We start from the raw sequence: 22,218 nt of genomic DNA on the forward strand, positions 1-22,218 counted from the left end.
CATTTGAACAGTTTTTAGACACTAAAAGTGTTTATTGGTGAGCCATTAGAAAAGACAACATTTGGGTATCATGAAACCATCAGACCACATTATCTCTATATCACTGTTACAGTTACAGAGATCCTCTTGTAAGATTGGATACATTAATAAACTCGTGTGGTTTTCCTACCTTTCGATTGGTCGCTTTAAGCTGTCAATCAAAGGCTTTAATGTTCTCGTTCCATGTGTAGGGGGCGGGGTTGAAATCGGGGGGGGGAATTAACACAAACCATGCCCGAACGCCATTTTGAATCCAGTGTGTATCGACTGCGTTGTTTGCGTTTTCCCACCCGTTTTTCTCTGCATCCCTCCTACTCCTCCTGCGGTGGAACGGTTTGCGTGGAGGATTGGCCAATCATGAAGCAGGTCGCGGAGCACCCTTAGCCAATCACAATGCAGGAGGCGGGGTTTGTATGGAATACGGGTGCGCGTATTCCCTGACTGAGGAGAGCAAAGATGGTTTAGTGGAGAGACTTTGACGCGTCCGTTCAGGGGAATTTTTTTGTGTGTGTGACAGGATTGCCGCAGATAGCAAGTCGCAACGAAAGTCCCACCGAGTCTTAGGAGACGTTTGAATAGTTCTCTGAGGTGTTTTTAGCGGGATTTGGACGTTTCAGTGTGCATTTTTTGGAAAATATTTGGATATGGCAGCTCGGTTTTGGTCGGGTCGCGAGACACTTTTATTGAGGTGTTGTTAGCTAGCGAGCTAGCCAAGACTGGTTTTAGCTTAAACACTCCGGACTCAAACGGTGAAAACGTGGATTTTAAAGACAGAAACATTTCTCAAACACATGTCAAACCTTTATTTCTACAGTATACACCGAAGGTTTGGTTTAGTAGCGACGACAAAACGCAGTTTTTGGATGGGTGACTACGGTTTGGACGAGAAATCCTGTCTCCTCGACGTGTTTTCCTTGGACCGGGCTGATATGGATTTAGCCGTGTGGACACCTTCAAACTAAATCCCATTTTTTATTATATTATTCGTATGTATCGTTACTTATGGACAGTAGTTGTTAGTATTAACTCTGAAACTGGATATCATCACAAACATTTATTTATGAACTTGTAACTTGAGAAGTGACAACTCAAAATCAGGCTTCAACTTTCAGTTAATGAGAAGAAAGAAGAAGAAGAAAAAACCCTGGAATGAAATGTTGTGATTAAGAAGGTATGGTATGTTATCATTAATAAATACCATGAATTTAATCAGGAGAAAATGTTTCTCATGGAGAAATGGATGCTGTCTAAATGTTGTACAGACTCTGATTCAGCTCCACGTGTAGTCACCACTTTTTTTTTTTTTTTTTTAACTTTATTATATATTTTTTAAAAGTGTCATATTAATCCTGAACTGAAAAGGAAAAAAAAAAATCCAATGGAGATGTTTTCTCTCTGCTGTGTGGACTGTGTTTTATCACACAGCGGATCCGATGTGAAGCTGAAGATGCTTTCATGAAGACTCTCTTGACATTAGTGACGCTTCATAAACATTGGAGAGAAAATCCTCAAAACTGAGACAGATCCATCATCCGTGCATGATTTGTTAAGGATTTTATTCTGAACTGAGGACTGAACCATCAGCCTGAAGATGGGATCTGCGACTAAACTTGCATTCGCTGTTTTCCTCATCTCCTGCTCATCAGGTGGGTCTTAAATATATTTCAGGGGGAAAAACCCCCCAAATGTATCCCATATGTTTTCAGTGGGATTAAACATCTCATGGATTGCTATGTGCACGAGATATGAAGTCCGGGATCATTGTAATGACATAATTTCTACATTAATAACACCAATTTTCCCACCTGGAGCTTGTGCTTGTCCCCCTAATAATACATTGCTAGGATAGCGTATTCAATCAGTCAATAATAATAATAATAATAATGTTTCTAGATTTTAACAATAGATAGGCTACATTCGACTTTAAAATGACCTTTTCTGACCGTGGCAATGCTTTTGTACTGCTCAGCTGCTGCAGCCGCACAATGACATTGATCTGTAACAAATATAATATTGTTGATTTCCCTGACCCCATTACTGCCTTTTACGTCACTTCCTGGAGACAGGTTAGACATAAAACATAAACGATCCTGATAAGCTTTGTTGTGATATATGTATAATACATATTATATTAATATTAATATATATAATATTAATGTAACGTCGTAATACTACTACTACTACTACTACTACTAATAATAATAATAATAATAATAATAATAATAATAATAATAATGAGGTCAAACTTAAAATTGGTGCTTGACCCCCTTATAATACAACGTCGCAGAAATGAACGCAAAATCATGCAAACGCCACTATATTCGGCGGCGCTTGCAATTTTTCAGAATTACCGCAGGTTTACAAGATGTCGTCACAGCACACATTCAGACGAAGCCCTCTTCGATTTACGTGCGTCAAACAGGAGTACAGCTAAAAGGTTCAAGTAGTTTTCCGCTACAAAAACATAAGTAAAAGCAAGCATTTTTGGCCACAGCAATCACAAAAAAAACTCCACAAAGTCCTGTATGGATTGGTGAACAATCATGTGGCACAAAACAGCCTCGCGTTTTGCAAGTAACAATGGGTAACCTCTGTGAAAAAAATCAAGAGGAGGCACGGTAGCATCTTCCTGCAATACATGTAAGCTTAAATATAAATCTCAAGGAGTGCAAGGAAGTCTTTGTTGCAGCAAACGCTGGCTAGGCAAGAAAAATGTCTACAGACAACGCTCGGTGAATGTAATAACACTGGCACTTAGCCAGCAGGTCGTTCTTGACGACCAGCTGCTACCGGTCGTTGACGACAGGGGATTCTGATTCAGTAGCTATGGTTCCATCAAAGTTGCTAATTTAACTTGTGCGAAAAACACAAACATTTGCGTTTAAAGTGGCATTTCCATCCCACGTGTTCGAAAGAACAAAATCGTCACAAACCGGCGTGTCTCCCTCGCCGCCATTTTTATATTTCTGAGCCTATTATCCAATCACATGATTTGTCGAGGCAAAGCCACGTGACTTTTTTTGATGCACATTGAGGAATTTATTCGGTAACTGTGTTTCCGTCATAGTTTATGCGCATGTCTTATCGAATTGAAAAAAAGATCCGTTTTTTTATGCGCGTTTTGGAGACTTTATTCGCATCTGGTGTTTCCATATGCGGTATCCCAATATGTGCGTAAAAATACGTGGATGGAAACACGGCTAAGGACGACAACGAAATGTACTTTACATACAGCTATACGGAAATGTTTTCCCAAAGTGAAACAAAAATCTCTTCTCCGCTGGTAGGTAACTAATGTAGCTAGCTAATGCACTTCATGTAAAATCAACACTAGCTAGCATTATAAACACATACATGTGCACTTTTCATGGACACTGTGTAAAAACTAAACTGGATAAACATAAACAGATCCTATGTAATGTTCAATGATTGATTAATACTAAGTAGGTTACTCATTTCTGTATTGGTATTGGCGAGTGGGTATTAACACATTCATATTATATGGTACAGTAATCACTGAGTAATCATTAAGCAGAAAGTATGCTTCAGTTTTTACGTGCACACTAGGAACAGCATACAGTACACGTGACGCAAATTTTGTCATCAGCAGAGTACGCACGCTGCCCGATTTTTCTAACCGGGATCGCACATGCACATTTAATTCTTTTGCACTATTTACTTGTTCCACAAGGTGGCAGCAGTGTCCCAGGGCTGTTGATTCTCAAGGTAGTTGAAGGAAAAAGCGGAAGAGACGGAAACGAGCGCAAGTTAGAAAGTCCCCGCATTTGTATAATTCTAGCCTTAAAGAGTATAAGGATTTGTATATGGGTGCTAATCATGGCGAGAGATTGCCCGAGCATTGTTCTTTGTGTTGTTGTGATTCTTCTTCGTTGTAGTCCTTCTCATCAGAAGACCTGCTTTACTGCTCTGCACTGACTGTAGGCCAGGAGGGGTAGTGCAAGTTGTCGTAATGAGCATGCGTCAACTCCCTGTGTACGCGTACACGTCAAATGGAGTATACTTTGAAAGGCTATGCGTACCACTGCGTATATGCACAAGAAGAACTAATGTCAGTACTACTGCACATGCGCGTCTACTGAATTTGCTAAACGTGATGTCATTGCTGCATCACTCATCATTACAAACACGTGTCATGTCGAGTGACTTGTCGTCTTTTCCTGCGCTTCATTTGCTAATTGTTGGCTCGATTACCAAAAACACTGATGTGTGTCAGTAAAAGAATCTTGTGCCTTACCTATAACAAGCCACGGACATATTATAAGCCATGATCCATAGTCACAGGATTAGAGGTGTAGAGAAATTTCCCCACTTAGCCCAAATGTATTCAATCAGCCAAGACATTTGGCATCCAAATTTCCCTCCTTCGCTTGTGCACACGTCTTGACTACTGGTGGAACTTTCCTCTATCTTTGATTATTTCCCTGTAATGATATCAGCTCATAATGTTCTAGGTTACCATAAATTCATGATTCATGTGTGAAGCAAACATCTGGATTTGTGGGGTTCCTGGAAACTGTTACTTCACAGCCAGATAGAAATATTTTATTAGAGACATCACCTCGAGAAACCGATAGTCTGAATACAGCAGTTTAGAGGTTTATCAGTCCAATTGGCCGGTAGTGATGAATTAAAAGGTTAGAAATTGACTCCTAATGCGTTTTTAACTCTTGTCACGCTTCATATGCCTTCATAGCTTTAAAACCTGATCATAAATAAGGTTTTTGCATGCTGCATAACTTGTAATGATAAAGAAACCCAATTGTGTTATTTCTGGTGAGCGTCAACAGGTTGTTCTCAAACATGTTAATAATACTCACATACGTTTCACTCGGAGGGTGTGCAGTATGTGCTCTGAACCCCCCCCCAACCCCGAGGTTGTGCTGTGTGTGTGTGTGTGTGTGTGTGTGTGTGTGTGTGAGAGAGAGAGACAGAGAGACATGCGTGCCATCGTATCTGTGGAATTGGGCCGATGCCCAGAAAAAGGTTAATTACACTTTCACTCTTCTGATAGATAGAGGGGACGGGATTAGATAGGAACAAAAGAGAAAGGTTTACAGGACACACGTGGAACTTGGGAACGTGTGTGTTTACAGGAGATGGCTCATACCTTGGAGTGTGATGTGTGTGTGTGTGTGTGTGTGTGTTTACAAAGGATAGGGAATGAACGGTGAAAACCTTTTCAAGGGACGTGCAATGAGACGTACAGCGTGATTCCAGACTGATCTGAGGTCAGTACGCAGAGACTCGATTTGAGCTTTCGGAGGAAACCCGATTGTACGTGACACCGTGATTGTGATCACCCTTTCAGCGCAGATTACCATTCCTCCAAAGCTGCTTAACATGATCTTAAATAACAAGCGCCACTGTTGGTGGCCTGCGCTGGCCATGCAATAGGGCTGCACAGTTATGGCCAAAATGATCATCCCGATTATTTTGATCAATATTGAGATCTCGATTATTTGTCACGAATATTCATTGATGGACAACATATTTTTATTGCACTTTCACATTTAAATAAACAGACCGCTGCTTTCACCTCCATGTTGTGCTACATTCCTGCTAATGTACAAATCTTTAACAGTGTTTACAGGAAGAGAGACGCAAGACAATTTCTTTTAGGAAAAAATTTAGCACAGTTGAAGTTTAGGTTTTTTTGTTTTGTTTTGTTTTTTTACTTTTTTATAGAGATGGTAACGTTAATGTGCCACAATATAAGTAAATATAAGTAGGCATGAGAGAACTTGAGCTGGACAATTATGACGGAATTTAGGAACATAGTGTGCCACATTAAGACACATTAATTTACCTTCTGATAAACTAAATTTAATATTTTCAGTTAATTTTACAGACTGTATGCAAAAAAAACACCGTTAACCTGTTCCACCTTGTAAACAAATACAATAAACATCAGTGTTCAGTGTTTGAAGTCTGCTCCTCTTAAACATATTTAAGGCTACACTATTAGACATTTTCCACTGTCATGGTTGTGGGCTGGAGTCAGTTCTCGAACCACTCTGTGTATATTGTGTATATATCTGAATAATCTCATATAGGATGTGATTGGGTGATTCATTTACCCGTCAGATGCAAAGCGCTTTAGTTTTTATTGGTGTTCATTACTGATGCTCCGATCAGGATTTTTACGATCGAAACCGATCCAGATACCAATCTTTTTTTGTTTAAACTTTAATCAGGAGGTCTGTCATAAACAGTTAAATGTAAGCTCTCTGCTCATGGTCACTGTTAATTGAATTAAAATAATAGCAATGATAAATACTGTTGGTTAATTGATAAATAAACAAGCATAAAATATTTATTTTTAAATATCTTAAACAATAAAGAGTCCTAATTAAAAGCAAACTAACACAAGCATGATCTATATTAGGAGAAAGGCTAATAGCTTTCTAAGGAAATAGCTTGCTAAGATTAATGTCAAATTGATATTAAATGCAACCCGTAGTAATTAAACATTATTTAATTTCTCATTTTACTTATATTTTATGAAGTTATTGTAATATCTTTTTATATTAAATTATTTATTTATAACTATGCACATTTTTGGTCTTTACATTTTGTTAGTTTTCTGTTTGTTTGTTTATCAGTTGTTCCTTTTAGATCGGTTCCCCTAGTACAGTGTCCATGTCAACTGATAATATTGTGTTTTGGGGGGATTAAATCAAAACATGAAAATGGAGTTGATTTTTCTAGTGATATCTGGCAACCGTGAATTTAAATGAAGTGAATTGGAGTTAGTGAAGGAGAGCTGCAGTGTACTGTATGTTTACAGACCGAACAGTTGCTACTCTTGATTATGATTGGTGAGGAATTTTTTAATAAAGAAGTTTGAATTAAACCCACCTTGTAGCGTTAGCATTATTATTAATTATAATGGAGTAAATTATTATTAATTTACTCCAGTCTACACAAGCAGGTGCAAGTTCAGGCCATTTTGCGGGATCAATAAAAGATGGCGGTTTGTGAGATCGGAGAGTTGAGAGAAGCATATTATGTACAGAGTTACTCTCGTCATCATAATGGCTTCGCTTCAGTATTTACACACTTGTTTGGTTGACTGAGGAGATGAAAAGCAGTGTGAAACTAACTGTTGCGCGGTGTAGATGCATTTTGGACTTCCTGTAGTTTTTATTCCGATTGTATTATTCAACTCCGAACAGGTCACTCGCACCGGTGCAAATAAATATTTATTCACAGTCGCACAAAGTACTTTTCAATCACAAATGCAAGTGAAATGGTCGCACTGTAGAGCCCTGAGTTTATCTGCAAAGTTTTTTCTTGTTCGGCGTGATGTTTTATCTCCCCGACAACCTCTGTAGTACCATTTAGCATCATGTTAGTTTCACGATTTCCCCTCGCGCAAAGCGCTGGAGTGCGCAGCGAAGCTGGCCGCTCGAGGGCTAAAATGCTAACCCGTTTCCGGGTTTTGGCACTACAAAATGACGTCATCCCTGCACCACTCTATGGTGATTGGCTGTAAGTTTAGGAAGCGCTTGATTTGATCTGCAGCGGCGTTTTCTATGAGCGGAGGATGAAATTTAAACGTTAATATTGCAGTCGATCATGTTCATTTAATTGTGGGCAGTCAGAATCGTAAACGCAATCGATATTCGATTAATTGTGCAGCCCTACCGTGCAACGAGCTTCATTCTCTTTTTAATGTAAGCCCCCAGAGCTTCCCTAGGCGTATGCCAAGGTTAACAGAGCTCAGAAAATCCCAGAATTTTAACACACAAACACAGACAGGCTTCTGTTAAAGCAAGGGATGAAGGCAGGTTATCTTCGGTGTATAGATGATTTCAGGGTTCTCCATCACCATTTTGTTTTCACACAGCTGAAGGAAAATTAAAATTTTCCTGTTTCTTGTTCATGTAAACATATCGTGGTATTTTTTGTTTTTGTTTTTTCCGGTCAAATTTTTGAGAAAATTTCATCCCATATAGTGTATGGTCTGGAAAATGTATTCTTATCTAGAGAGTTATGTTATTACTTGTTTTTTTTGTTTTGTTTTTTTTAAAAAAGCAGACATTTGTGTCCTGCATTAGAACATTTGAAAATGGTTCTTGAGGAAATTCTTAACAATTTAGCTTGTATAAACACTGAGAGTCAAGGAAAAGTCAATCCTTAGAGTTGATTAATGGGTTCTTGTAACTATAATGACTTTACAATCACAAGCGCCACAATAATACGAAGCGTGTACTGTTCGATGACTAAATTCCTGATTTACGTGCAGCACGAGCATCTGGATTTGTCGGGTTTCTGGAAGCTGTTCCTTCACATCCCCCGAAAGCAAATGTTTTAGCAAGGAGTTCCCGAGAATTGAAAACCGTAGTGACAAGTGAAGGTTTCCGCTTGGCTGCTGTGACGAGACGGGTACGTTTAACTTGAAAGTTTAGTTTTTCATGAGTGTAGCCTGTAGTGGGGTTTTGTAGGACAGCTTGTCGCCTGACTGACACTGTATTTTTCAAGCAGCTGAGATTCTCAACACAGAAAACTCCAACATCCTCATCTCGGTCAGCGTGTTATGCCGTGTTGTATTGGACGGACAGAACAGCGCACACTTTCACTTACTGCTACTTCCTGTTTGATGGGCAGCCAGCAAGTACCAAAGGGCCCGTTCCCTTCGGGAAGTTTTTCGCAGCGCATTAAACGGTCCGTTTTTCGCCGTGGTTTTTTGTGTTCACACCCACACAAGTTAAATGAAAGTACAGATTCACTCCCTGAAGGTAGATGGCGCTTATCAAAAAGCAGAAATTCCCCGGTACACAAGGTGATTCGTAATTTTATGTAACTTCAGTGGCTCCGGGCGCGTGAGCAAAAGCGTGAATCTCATTGTTTGTGACGCCGCATCAAAAAAAAAAAACGAACCCCTCTCTGTTAAAATTTTTTTGACTGTTTGATGCCACACGTTTTATTCCTGGGTGTGAACACTCTCATTGACAGCCACTGGGGTTAAACGGACCGTTTTTCATGCCACGAAAATCGTCCCAGTGCAAACATGGCTGAAGAATGTCCTTCTTTTCTGACAAACCATTTACGTCCTTTAGCGGACAAACTGTCATCTGTACTGGGATTATTAGTGACAAGGTCAGTGAGGGTAACCGGGTCAAGGGGTCCAGATGGGTCTATTGGTTCTGGTTCCTGTAAACCCCCCCCCCCCCAACCCAGTATTTTAGATTCTTGTTCTAAGTGCAGGAGCCCCAAAGGAGCAGAGCGTCACTTGGCAGCTATGAGAGGGGGATAAGACAGATGTGGTGCTAACTCTCTCTCGCTCTCTCGCACGCTCTCTCTCTCTCTCACGTTCCCACTCTCTCTCACTCTGTCTTGCTTTCTTGCTTGTCTCCAGCCATTCCGGCTCCACGCTGTCCAGGTCAGAAGGGCACAGCGCAGGCATGTGCCTCCATTAAATTCTCCTAATTGGCTCCATTTTTTTTTTTTTTGCCTGGTTTAGAATGTTATGTCTGTATTTTGTAAAGGATAATCAATGCTAAAAATGATTATAGTTCAAAATAATGGCCAAGCTCCTATATCTTTTAAACGTAACCTCATAAGATACCTCATAATACCGAATGATGAGATTTAGAGCTGACAGGATTGCTGTTAGAGGTCAGATCAGCAGTGACGTACTGCGTATTATGTTGTGAATGTGGGAAATGTCGAGCAACGCAGCACGGGCCTTGCACGTTGTTTGAAATAAATCGCCTTCGCACAAAGATTTGCGCTACTGAGAGGATGTCAGTAGTGAGAGAGCATTGGTTGTGGTATTGTTTAAGCAACTGAGGGGAAAGAGTGGGTATTGTTTAAACAACTGAGGGGAAAGAGTGGGTTTTTTAATTTTAAAAAAAAGGGTAGCTTGTTCAAGGGAACGGTGCGGCCTTCAGTCCTGGAGCGCACATGCTGGCCAAACTGTGGTACACTGGAACATATAACGTTCACAAAATAGATGTCGTAGCAGTGATCACGACTCCGTGTCATTCTGTAAAACATTTCATTCTCACCGCAGACTCAGTACTGCGACCTGGAGCCTTTTCACACCCGGAATGATCACCGAGCCGATCTGCAGAATCTCACAAGTGTGATATTTGTGTGTGTGTGTGTGGGAGGGAGAGAAAGAGCGAAGTTGTCGGTGTGAAAGGAAGCAGACCAGACCGCCAGCACGAGTGTGTTCTGCGTGTGTTTGTGTGTTGGCAGTCTTTGCCTGCACGCGTGGGCCTGTGTATATTCGAGGGTCCGGAACAGCGCATTCGGAGGCACTCGAGGCCGGAGTTCGAGGAAAAACTCTGCAATCTATGATTACAGAGCGGGAGCCGGGAGCGAGGCAGCACTGTTCAGAGGACGAAAGCTTTAACAGAATAATGACAGGCTCCGAGATGCTTCATAGTGAAGAGATGCGTCCGTTTTTATCACATCCCGTTATTATGTTATAATATCAGCAGTATCAAGTAGCATTTATACCCCTGCGCTGTAGAATTCTCAGATGTGATTGTTGATTCATTTTCTGTAAAAGTAGCTAGTTCAAGACAAATCACAGGGTTGTGTTCATGCGCTCGTTGTGATGCGCTATCGTTTCTGTGGTATTCAGGTGATTCACACGGACTTGTCTGGTGAACGCTTCACGTAAACGGATTGATATGGTGAAGGTTTCTGTGCGATGATTTTTTGAAGGAGTCTCCAGTGTCAGTGTTTGAGGTAAAGTGTTGCGTTCTCCACCACAGGAAATACTTCAAGACCTACAAGCTACGTTTCTTATTTCTTTGCATTAGGGCTGCAAATTATTGGATGGGGGGGGCCTTTCAATACCATTTGTTTTCGTTTCTTTAAAATAAAATCCCCAAACTGAGTGTTACAAATATAGACTTCAGACTAAAACCCAATACACACAGACACACACCAGAATATTTATTATTCATTTAGGACTGAATAGTTTAATTCTATGCTTTTTGTGCAAACATAAAAAAAAATGCATAAATACTTATATAAACTAATATCTAAGTTTATATTATATAATAGTATTTATGCGTTACTTTTTATAAACGGTAACGTTGACATGAACAGTAAAGTGAAGAAAATCATTGTCGACGACTCTGGCTATTAGGCTAATTCTAGCGGCGTCACATTATGTGCGTATGACGTCATGCGCCGTCGACTAGGAAGCAGCTTATAGTTCCGGTTAGTAAAAAAAAATGCTAGTGATATATTTGAGATGATATTACTGTTAGATTTCCAAGTATCTCAGGAATCTTTCAGCCTGTTCTACCATTACTTCTATTAACTTTTAGTTCTGTGCTTAGAAAGTGTGGTTCTCCTCAGAGCGTTTCACATCGATCTGGGGACCCTAAGTGAACACACACGGACACATGCATGCTCAAATAGACATCCGAGTTTATTCATGCAAACCAAGAGTATTTATACACATTGATAACAAGCAGTGCATGGACGGTTTCTACTGGTCCAGGTTTCAGACAGATTTAAACATAACACACAGCACATAGTCATAATTCAAAATAAGTCCTGTGTCATGTTGACACGGAAATACATAATAATATAATCAAGGATAGCAGTTGATCAGCTTATTTAAAGAGGTAATTAAATGAATACTAGGTAATTAAATGATTACATTCGTCATAGGTATTTGATAGCAGTTCATAATATAAGAGGGTACATGATGTAAGAGAATTTCCTTTCAGTTACCTTTCTAAAATCCACACACTAGACGGTAGAGTGCACAGTGCATAGTGTAAGTGTATAGTACTTCATTTGGGACACAACTTTAGTATTTCTCGCTGAGGAGTGTTTTTGGAACAGAAGTAACGTAGTGAGTCATTCTCCCCCATGCCGCATGCAGACCAAATAATCGATAATGAGATTCAGTGACAACGATTTTCATAATCGATTATTATCGATTTTATTGATTAGTTGGTGCAGCTCTACTTTGTATCACTCTACCCCGTCTTTGATGATTTTCCGATAACAGCAGACCACAAAGTGTTCTATGTCTCTATGCTAAAACCAGCTCGTCATTGGAAAGTGTTTTGGCTTTCTCTCTCTCGTGTTTTTTTTTTTTTGTTGTTGTTTTTTTTTAAGTGTAAATTCAAGCCAGTTATTCGATTCTCCCAGATCAAATGATTGACCAAATCAAATCAGTTGTGACAAGATGGAATTTACAGTCCATGTCTTTCTACATATGGAGTAAATAAGCGAGCAGTATTTGGCTTCGGCTCTCTTCAGTTTCTTTGTGAAATTGCACTAAATCCAACAAGATTGTGAAGATTGCCATGACGACTGCTTCTAATATTTCTATAACTTCCCAGTGTTTTAGTTATGGGTTTGATAATAACCCAATCAAAACAGGAAAGATATGAACACCGTAATGCGCTGGCCTGGTTCCACCTGAAAACTGGGATTTTAGGGGAGGGGAAAAAATCCTGTTAACTTACAAAAGGAGTGAGGTGGAACAACTCGCATTTTATTCTGTTGCCTTTTTGATAATTTGCTTAAAATTCACTTAAATTTAGTTGTCAGTTCTTCACTTCTTGCCTACAAGTTGAAGCACAGACTTTATAACACTCGTCTTTGTAATATTTCTATCATCTTTGGCTTTCCACCATGGGTTTTGAAAACCATGTGCAGATTTTTTTTTTTTTTTGTCCCTTCTGCCCACTAGTTCATGAGAGAATTTACCAATTGCTACAGGAAACCCACAGGATAAATCATGTCCGCATTTGAAATCCCTTTATGACGAAGCTCTTTTGCCCTCCACACGTTTTTGAGAAAGGTTTTTAAAAACAAATCTGCATCAGCTGGAAACATCAACCTTCTCTATCATCATCAATCTCTTCTCGATCATCATCTTCATAAAACTTCTCTAATCGCTCTGTGTTCTCGAGCGGCGCTTGAGTCGCTGCAGTATTACAGCGGCGTGGTCAGGGCCGTCATTTACAATCTTCCTCACACGTTACAGCACACCGCATGAGGACACTTTTACCATGGCACAAGAGAGAAGGAGGAGGAGCACGTTAAACATGTATTGATGATCAGTTATCCTGTCCAATCTGCCACGTTATAACAAATCCCAATCCTGATTGGTGGGAAAGGTGTCTGACGGTAGTTCCAGCTGATTTATATTACATTTACATTTATTCACTTAGCAGATGGTTTTATCCAAAGCGACTAACAAATGAGAAAAGTACAAGCAAAAATATTAATGCACTTGCTCTTATCTGTTGCGCCACATAAACTGCAGCGACGTTTATTTATCTTTTTTGAAGGAGCCTTCAGTACCTTTGCTATCTCCAGCTTTGTAACTTTAAACAATAAAAAAATAGACTATTGCACCTTTACTTATACAAGTAACCTGGAAGATATGTAGGGCATGATAAAAAACAATGGATTAAGTCACTGAGAAAACCCGCTTGGAAAACTGATTTCCGGTCTCGAATGCTTGCTTGTGTTTGGAATGTGTTTCCTGTCAGTCATTTTATAGGCACGCCACGGGCCACCGTAGATCCTGTGGGCGGAGCTTTGTGAATATGGGCGGGAATCTTTCAAATGTTGAATCCACCTTGTTATAGGTGTGTTTTTATTTATTTATTTATTTATTTTAAACATCTTACCTAATGCACCTTTAAGCCCTTCATGCATAGATTACTTATGCATATCCTGGTTCTTTGGTATCTCTGAATGAATTTTGGTTACGTATAAATGACTTGGATTCAAAAGAAAATAGATTGTCCATGAGTTTAAAAATAAATAAATAAATAAATAAATAAAAGACTAAAACGTTATGTGTGGAATCATTTTTTAACGTTCAGGTCTTAATGTATGTAATGTTGAAGACAAACATTTTTAGAAAATATAATTTCTGAATGTACAAAATTTACAAAGTTTAGGGCTGTTGCATGATGTAAGGAGGTTAAAAAAAATCATTAAATGAAAGAGGGGGGGAAAGACCTTCTGAAAAAAAATCCAAGGCAATGAGAGAAGCTTGTTACAAAAACAGTTTTTCTTTCAAATTTTTATTTATTTTTTCATTTTATGTAGAAAGTTAGTAGAGATTGAGGATGACGAATAGTCTAGAGAAGTTTATGTTCATTTACAATAATGTTTTTGAGTTGATTTACATCTTGTACTTTCTTAAAACATAAAAAAGCATTAAATCGACTGTTCATACGCTTGAACACTATACATGAAAGGGTTCAGGTTCCGGTTTCTGCGTAACGTGTCAAGCTACGTGTCGCCTCTGGCTTGCTCATTAGGGATAAATTCATACGTTTAAAATCTACATCATGAATTTAAAGATTTCTGTAAAGCTGCTTTGGGACAATGTCCATTGTTAAAAGCGCTATACAAATAAAACTGAATTGAAGCTACATGTCTTTTCCTAAGAAAATAGAGGCTAGTGAAGGATCGACTGTTATAACGTAAGTGATGGCAAGAACGGGTTTCATGGGCGTTCCGCAACTTTAAATGTGCTTCTAAACGGATTAAAAACTATCATGTGCTGCTCTTTAAAGTGCACTTATTATGGTTTTGAAACGTGACTAATTTTGTTTTAAAGGTTTCATAGAATAGATTTATATGCATCCAAGATCAAAAAACACTTTAATGTGCTCTTAATTTAAACTGCAGCATTACCTTTTTCCCCCCAGTGTCACAAACAACTCGTTAAATGATCCGTTCTGAAGGATTCATTCTAAACTCCTCCTTTAAGAGAGCATACTCTGCTCTGATTGGTCAGATGTCCGAGTCTGTTGTGATTGGACTACCACTGTCGGCGTGTTTCAAAAAGGAAACGCCCACTATCATAACAAGTATCAGCTCCGTCTGTCAGCGAGCAGCCGATGAAGACCAGAGGCGGGGCTTTTTGTTACAAACTTACGTAGGTTAGTACAGGAAGTAAAGTCTGGAATTACTAATGACTCACTTAAGCTGTTCAGAATCACTTCCTTCTTTTGGGAGTCAATAACTCCGTTTGTCATGCGCTTTCATTTTTGAAACCCCGCAGATATTTTACCTTCACAAACAGTTCTACATGAAAGGTAATATTTGATAAACCATAATAGGTGCACTTTAATAAATAAAAGAAGTCTCATTTCATTCGGTTGTATTTTTGTGGACTGATTTGACTGAAATGAATCTATAAGAATCATATAGATTTAGTTTTCTGATTCTCTGGTGATGGCTGTTCTACTTTTATCGCTGCAGGATAACACGTTCACGATTGTTCGCTCTGTTTTTGCTGCTGTTCTTGTTTTCGATTCATGACGTGGTGTTGGACAGAAAGCCCTCAGACATGATAGAAAGCTAATATAAATGCAAAGACTGGACAAATCAGAACTCAAATATGCACACACACACACACACACATCCAGAATAACCTCACATCACGATCTGCTTTGCTGCAGCGAGTCGTGATGAAGGTTAGTGTGACCAAACACACTGTTTGCCCGGCGTGTGTGTGTGCGTGATTGTGTTTGATTTTCATCCTTACGGGTGACCGATGCTGCGCTTCACTCTGGCCTTAACCTTTAAACACTTGTCAGTTCGGCATTCAATAAATCAGCCCACCCCGGGTCATCGTCAGGGGCCGTGCCCTGTATGTTGTATCGCAGCATGAATGCAAATACTGTAAATAAAACTCGAAAAAGTGTGGAACAGTTTGTCAGACTTTACTGATGTTCTCAAAAGCACCGGGAGAGAATGCACATGTTTTGAATTTTAACATTTTGTGAAACATTTCTTTGCCCCCCCACCCCCCCCACCCCTTTAGATTTCTGACAGATAATTTCTCACTATGGGTTTTTTTTTCTTTTTATCAGATTTGTGAGGCTTGGAAGAGATTTCATCTCACAAGCAAACTTTGTTGACTGTAATTTTCTTTCCTGAAGCCTCTACAGCTCTGTTATCATTACAAACACTGACCGGTGTTTATTCGTTTAAACGCTCATACTGAATTGCTAGAGCAGCATTCGAAATGTTCGACATCCCACACCAAATACAGAAGAGCTGACAAATTGTGCAGTTGATCAAAACTAACTTTAGAGAATTTAGATGTAAACCACATGCACACAACTACTTTATTTATTTATTTATTTATTTTCCACAGGTGCAGCTGTGATGATATTTTTTTTTTTTTAACATAAAATGAATTTCCCAGAGTGGAAATAAGACCGCTGACACAGAGTGATTAATGTGGATGTGGTTCTGACAGGTGTGTGTGTGTGTGTGTGTGGGAGTAAGTGCAGATCCATTGAACATGGCAGGAAGATTTATGGATGACGGTTATGACTGCATATTTGCCTAGAACGTAACTGCGTAACAGGTGTACCAGTGCTCTACAGAGCGAGCATTTCATTCTGCTTCCCGGCTTTATCAGCCACATTTGGTCTTCTCCTTCCGTCCGAGCCAGCAGCGAGAGTGTGAAATAGTTCCTGTGACAATAACAGCAATTAACACTAGCGGAGTCATTCGATACCTAGTAGATGGGAAAGCATGAACGTATAAAAGCACTCCCTTTTAAATCCGAACAAACATCGAGGGGAAAGCGTGCTGCCGAGCGCTGCAGCTGTTTCATTTCATCATCGGGAGATTAGGAGTTCGCAGCACTATGACGCCGGGAGTCAAAAGAGCGATTCACAAAGGGTTTTTTTTCTTCTTCTTCCCTTCTCGCAAACAGAAGTGCTCTCTCAACTCGTAACAAAAAACAGCAACGTCCATCCTGCTGTGGTTTTCACATGGTTGTGGGAGTGAGGTGTAAAAACTCCACAGAAATCCGTTTACCGTATATTTCGTTCTGTACTGAGGTGGAGCTACTCTCCAGCTCTAGCACGCTACCACTTCTGTGGGGGTTTTTTGTTTGCTTTCAAAAAGTGTCGACTAACAAAGTAAACGCAGGAGGATGAATGTATAGACATGGTCTTGTTCTTATCCACTCCTGATACAAAGTGTGCTACAAACTTTTTGATGTAGCGCACTGTGTTTATGACCTTGAGAAAAAAGTCAGCAAGTCGGTGGTCAGCGTTTGAGCTATGGGCTGCGATGTTCTCGCCTCACGTCCAATGTATTCTTTATAATATACTCTTTTCCCTCAGTCAGATCACGACTCAGTTGACGTGTGTGTGTGTGTGTGTGTGTGTGTGTGGCATCAGTAACTGCTGGAGAGGATGAGATTAATGGCTTAAGGTGTTATGACAGTACAGAGTGAGTGTGAGATCGAGCAGTAAATGGATGACTGTAGTGTGTGGTTGTGTAAATGAAGGCTATTTCCTGCTCACAGAGCCTCAGGTTAAACGTTTAAGGTTTTGGAACTGTGTGTGAAATGTGTCGTTGTGACTGGTGAGTGTGTTTTTTGTCTGTTTGTAGTGAGACAGGGCAGGAGAGAGACCGGCACATACACCGAAAGGGAGAAAGGACGTTAGAGACACGTATGCAGAGAGAGTGAGGGACAAAGAGAAAGACAGAGAGAGCGCGTGAGACTGAATGAGACATAGACAGAGAGATGCATGAAAAGAGAAGGGGAGAGAGAGAGAAACGGGCAAAACTGACCCAGAGAAAGAGAGACATAAAGAGAGAAGCGCACACAGAGAGAGAGAGAGACTGACGGACACAGCGAGCCAGAGAGATAAAGAGACAGAGATGGGCAGAGACAGACACATGGAGCCAGAGAGAGAGAGGAGAGAGACAGTTTGTTTTTGTGGTGTTTTGTTTTTTAAAACAAAAGTATAGACCTCAACTGCAGATTGCATATTTTGGAAATCCACGGTTTCCTGATAGAAAGCTTAATTTGCAAGCCGTGTGTGTGTTTTAATTGCAGCAGGTTTTTTTTCCACTGGCCTACACCTCACACACATGGGCCGCCGCTGCTGTCCACATTACTCTTTTTTGATTACATTTTAGGATTTATCTCTTTCTTTATTTTTAAAATTAAAGGCTTTTTATTAACTCCTGTTCTTGTGTTGCTATTGTTTTTGTTACCTGTGAAGATTTGTCCTTCTCTCATTCACAGCGAAGTAGCGACGCTCAGTTTTTAGTTTCGAGTTCAGGGTTTTTTTCAAGGATATTTCTGACCATTACAGAGAATAATCATGCAGGTGAACTGAAGTCTGACATTATTTCATATTGTTATTTGATGCATTTTATACTGCTCATATATTAGGATTTTTTTAAGTTCTACACCTGAGCTGCTTCTCATGAATAGCTTTGAATGATGCAGCTGAATTTCTGTGCCGTTGCCGGAATGTTCTCATGACCACTGATGTTTTACAGAACTGAAATCCTGTGTATGTTTCAACAACCTGTAACCTGGAAGTCTTTCCAAATTGCAGTATAGAAACGGTGTAGCTAAATATTTTTATTTTAAAAGGCATTTCCTAATGCCAGGTTTTGTTATCAGTGTGTATGTGCTTGCACGCTAAACTCGTTCACAAAGGAACGTGTTCATTCTGCACATTCTAGGCTTAAGCCGCTTTGTCTAGCACATTTTTCAGCAAGCCCATCTCCCGTGGTTTTGTGTTTCAGTTCTGCTGATTCTCCCAGCTCCTAATGAAGTGGACGTGTGCTTTTTAAACTAGCTTTTGTACTAGGATTCACACAGTGCCCACTAAATTTACTCCATGCCAGGCTCCGTTAAAACCTCCTCGGGTTTGTTATAGAGGTGTGCAGCACCGTGTTCTGCTACGGTACCCCGGAGGAATGAACGCTATGTGCAGCTCGAGTGGCTCGAAGAGCACCGAGCAGGAATGCAGAGAGCTATTGAGGGTACAGTAGAGGGGCAGATCTCCAGGCGTAAATGAATGTGGCACAGGGAGAAGGTCAGCGTTTAGGTCTATGGCACACCGTTAGCACCTGGGATGAAGTATGAGCTCGTTATTTAAAAGTGCGGTGTTGGGGCTCAGGACGCTATTTTAGCCAAGTACATGTGTTGTGTTCATCATGTTTACAAGAAGATTCACATGAACAAGCCACATATCTTCTGAAGTCGAAACTTTCCGACAAGGCCCAGCTTGTGATGCAGTGATGTATTTCAGTATGTCGGAGCTCGTAGGAGTTTGATTTGCCCTTATTGGATGCCATCTGTGTTTGGATTTGAGTATTTGGTGTCTGGTGTTCAGTATCAGATTTGAGTATTTGTTGGCGGTGTCAGTGTTTAGATTTGGGTGAGTGGTGTTTGGAATACAGTATCAGTGTTTAGATTTGGGTATGTGGTGTTTGGAATACAGTATCAGTGTTTAGATTTGGGTGAGTGGTGTTTGGAATACAGTATCAGTGTTTAGATTTGGGTGAGTGGTGTTTGGAATACAGTATCAGTGTTTAGATTTGGGTGAGTGGTGTTTGGAATACAGTATCAGTGTTTAGATTTGGGTATGTGGTGTTTGGAATACAGTATCAGTGTTTAGATTTGGGTGAGTGGTGTTTGGAATACAGTATCAGTGTTTAGATTTGGGTATGTGGTGTTTGGAATACAGTATCAGTGTTTAGATTTGGGTGAGTGGTGTTTGGAATACAGTATCAGTGTTTAGATTTGGGTGAGTGGTGTTTGGAATACAGTATCAGTGTTTAGATTTGGGTGAGTGGTGTTTGGAATACAGTATCAGTGTTTAGATTTGGGTGAGTGGTGTTTGGAATACAGTATCAGTGTTTAGATTTGGGTATGTGGTGTTTGGAATACAGTATCAGTGTTTAGATTTGGGTATGTGGTGTTTGGAATACAGTATCAGTGTTTAGATTTGGGTGAGTGGTGTTTGGAATACAGTATCAGTGTTTAGATTTGGGTGAGTGGTGTTTGGAATACAGTATCGGTGTTTAGATTTGGGTGAGTGGTGTTTGTAATACAGTGTCCGTGTTTAGATTTGGATATTTGGTGTTGGTTTGTGTGATCAATGTATTGATTTGGTTATTTGTTGGTCATTGTACAGTTTCTTTGTTCAGATTTGTGTATCTGGTGTCGTTCTTACCGTATCGGTTAGATTTGTGTATTTGGTTTTGGTGGTACAGTATTGGTGTTTAGATTTGGGTATTTGGTTTCGGGTATGCACCGCTGGTGTTTGGAGTACAGTTTCAGCCAGGGTGTTTTGTTGCGGGACAGCTGCCGCTCTGCAGTGTAATTGAAGAGGAGACTGATTGGCTGTGCTGCATTCCAGCCTGGATTAAGAGATCAGATTCTGCGGCCGTGTTCTGCTTTTTACTTGCCCTGTGGAAAGAGTACTGCCTTTCAACCTTCCCCATTTTCTTTCTCTCTCTCTCTCTCTCTCTCTCTCTCTCCCCCTCTCCCTCTCTCCATAGCATTCCTTTTCAGGGGTTCCTGTTGGTGGTATGACTCGGTCTGTGTGTACATTATTGGATACAGTGAGAGAAATATTTCGTTTCAGAACGTGTCTGAATCGAGGCACTCCTCCTATTCCTGTCAGCCGGCATTTCAGAAGAGCATATGACATGTTCCTTCAGGGAACGACAAGAAGATGCGTTTGCATTTTTTCCCCTCGCTCCATGTCCTCTTATTCTATTAAGGAGCCGCATGGACATCATCTGTTTTCTTCTGTGATGCATTACGGAATGTAATGTGACAAGGAGGCATGTATAATACACATCTTTCTCAAGAGGTTCAGTGTAACATTCCTGATTAGGACACAAAATATTTTGATTTCGATAAAGTAGGAAATATTTTTCTTCCCTTCATTGTTTTCTTGACTTGACCATGCTCATTTAGAACACTCTCATATCCAGAGTGGCTTCCATAAGCCATTTACTGGCCGGTCTCTCTGGAGCTGCCTGGGTTAAGTGCTTCCCTTAAGGGCACAATAACAGCAGCAGGATGCCATCAATCAGCATCGAACCCATGACTTTCTGGGTCAGGGCCAAGTTCTGTGGCTTCAGGTCTACTGCCGTTTGTGCAGTAAAATGGTACAGTCGTTATCCAGTTATTAACATGGCATCAATGGTTTTTAGTAATAAATACTACATTAGTGATGTACGTCTACTTTATTATGGACACCTGCACATCCAGTCAGCCAGTCATGTGGCGGCGACGCAATGTGTAAAATCAGATGCAGATACACTTCAAGAGCTTCAGTTATGTTCACATACACATCAAACATCAGAATGGAGTCAAAATGCGTAAAAAAGTCAACGTTTTTGAAACTCATGGGATTTTCACCTACACCTATGTCTCTAGAGTTTACACAGAATGGTGTAAAAAAAAAAAACATTTAGTGAGCGACAGCTCTTTAGTTGGAAACGTCTTGTGGTTGGGAGAGGTGACGGGAAGGCTACGGTAACTAAACCACTCTTTGCATCAGTGGTGAGCTGAAAAGCATGTGGGAACATGCCGAACCTTGAACAGCCTATAACAGCGGAGAACCACATCAGCTTCCACTCCTGTCCGCCTAGAACCAGAATCTGAGGCTACGACATTAAACGTAAGCTGCAAACGGATAAAACATGCGTAGGATGACGCCATAAAGAACTGTTAGTGTTTGGAAATTTGCTTTGGTGTAAGAGTATTAAAACACTAAATAATCAACTTCAGAGTGGTAACAATAACCCTTCTCGTCTGGCCGCATCGCACTACCCTGTTGTTGATTATTTTCCTGTAACAGCGGGACACGTAGTGATGTATTACTTACATACTTACTTACGGTTTAGTCTAGTTCATTTGCATTTCCAGGAAACCAAACCGTGAATCTGAGCCAAATTATGATTGTTAACGAACTTGTAATTTGTCCACAGCTGCTTTTAGGTCTTTAAAGTCTCAATACTTCTGAGTGGTTGTAGTGTAAGGCGTGGTTTTGCTAGTGCTGTGCGCTACAGTAGAGCTGGGCATGCATGCGTGCGTGAGTGTGGGGGTGTACACACCCGAGGTTCAACATTACGCTTTAAGTGAGTTGATTGACGTTTAAAGAGAATACATCATCTTCAGTTGTCGAAAACTTGCAGCGTATAGAACTAATGTTCACCCCTCTTACGCCTCATCTTCTTTATCCTCGTCTCTTTCTAGTTCCGTCTTGCGCTTGTTTTGGGGATGTCTTTAAAAATGTACAGTGCTACTCTGGGCCTGAATGGAGGTCTTTTGAGCTTGTCGAATTATTGAGCGTGGTCAAAGACGTCTGTCAGCAGAAACCTTAAACAGCTCCGAGACTCCTCGTCCCC

At 40.3% G+C, this 22,218-nt stretch overlaps 1 protein-coding gene across 3 annotated transcripts in view; it reads left to right on the top strand.

Annotated features, from left to right (window-relative positions):
- Positions 1 to 384: 384 nt before the first annotated feature.
- The window catches only part of LOC128615392 (activin receptor type-2A), a 50,002-nt gene continuing 28,168 nt past the window's right edge, over positions 385 to 22,218 (top strand). Inside the window, exons 1-2 of one of the 3 annotated variants that reach the window (XM_053637440.1) lie at positions 386 to 1,210; positions 1,465 to 1,685. In XM_053637440.1, the coding sequence (XP_053493415.1) occupies positions 1,631 to 1,685 (55 nt within the window). In that variant the 5' untranslated portion in view covers positions 386 to 1,210; positions 1,465 to 1,630. Of the gene's footprint in view, positions 1,686 to 22,218 lie in introns of all 3 variants that reach the window. The other 2 variants (XM_053637439.1, XM_053637441.1) reach the window with 2 other exon arrangements.

The sequence above is a fragment of the Ictalurus furcatus genome, chromosome 12, assembly GCF_023375685.1.
Source record: "Ictalurus furcatus strain D&B chromosome 12, Billie_1.0, whole genome shotgun sequence".
NCBI classification, from domain to species: Eukaryota; Metazoa; Chordata; class Actinopteri; order Siluriformes; family Ictaluridae; genus Ictalurus; species Ictalurus furcatus.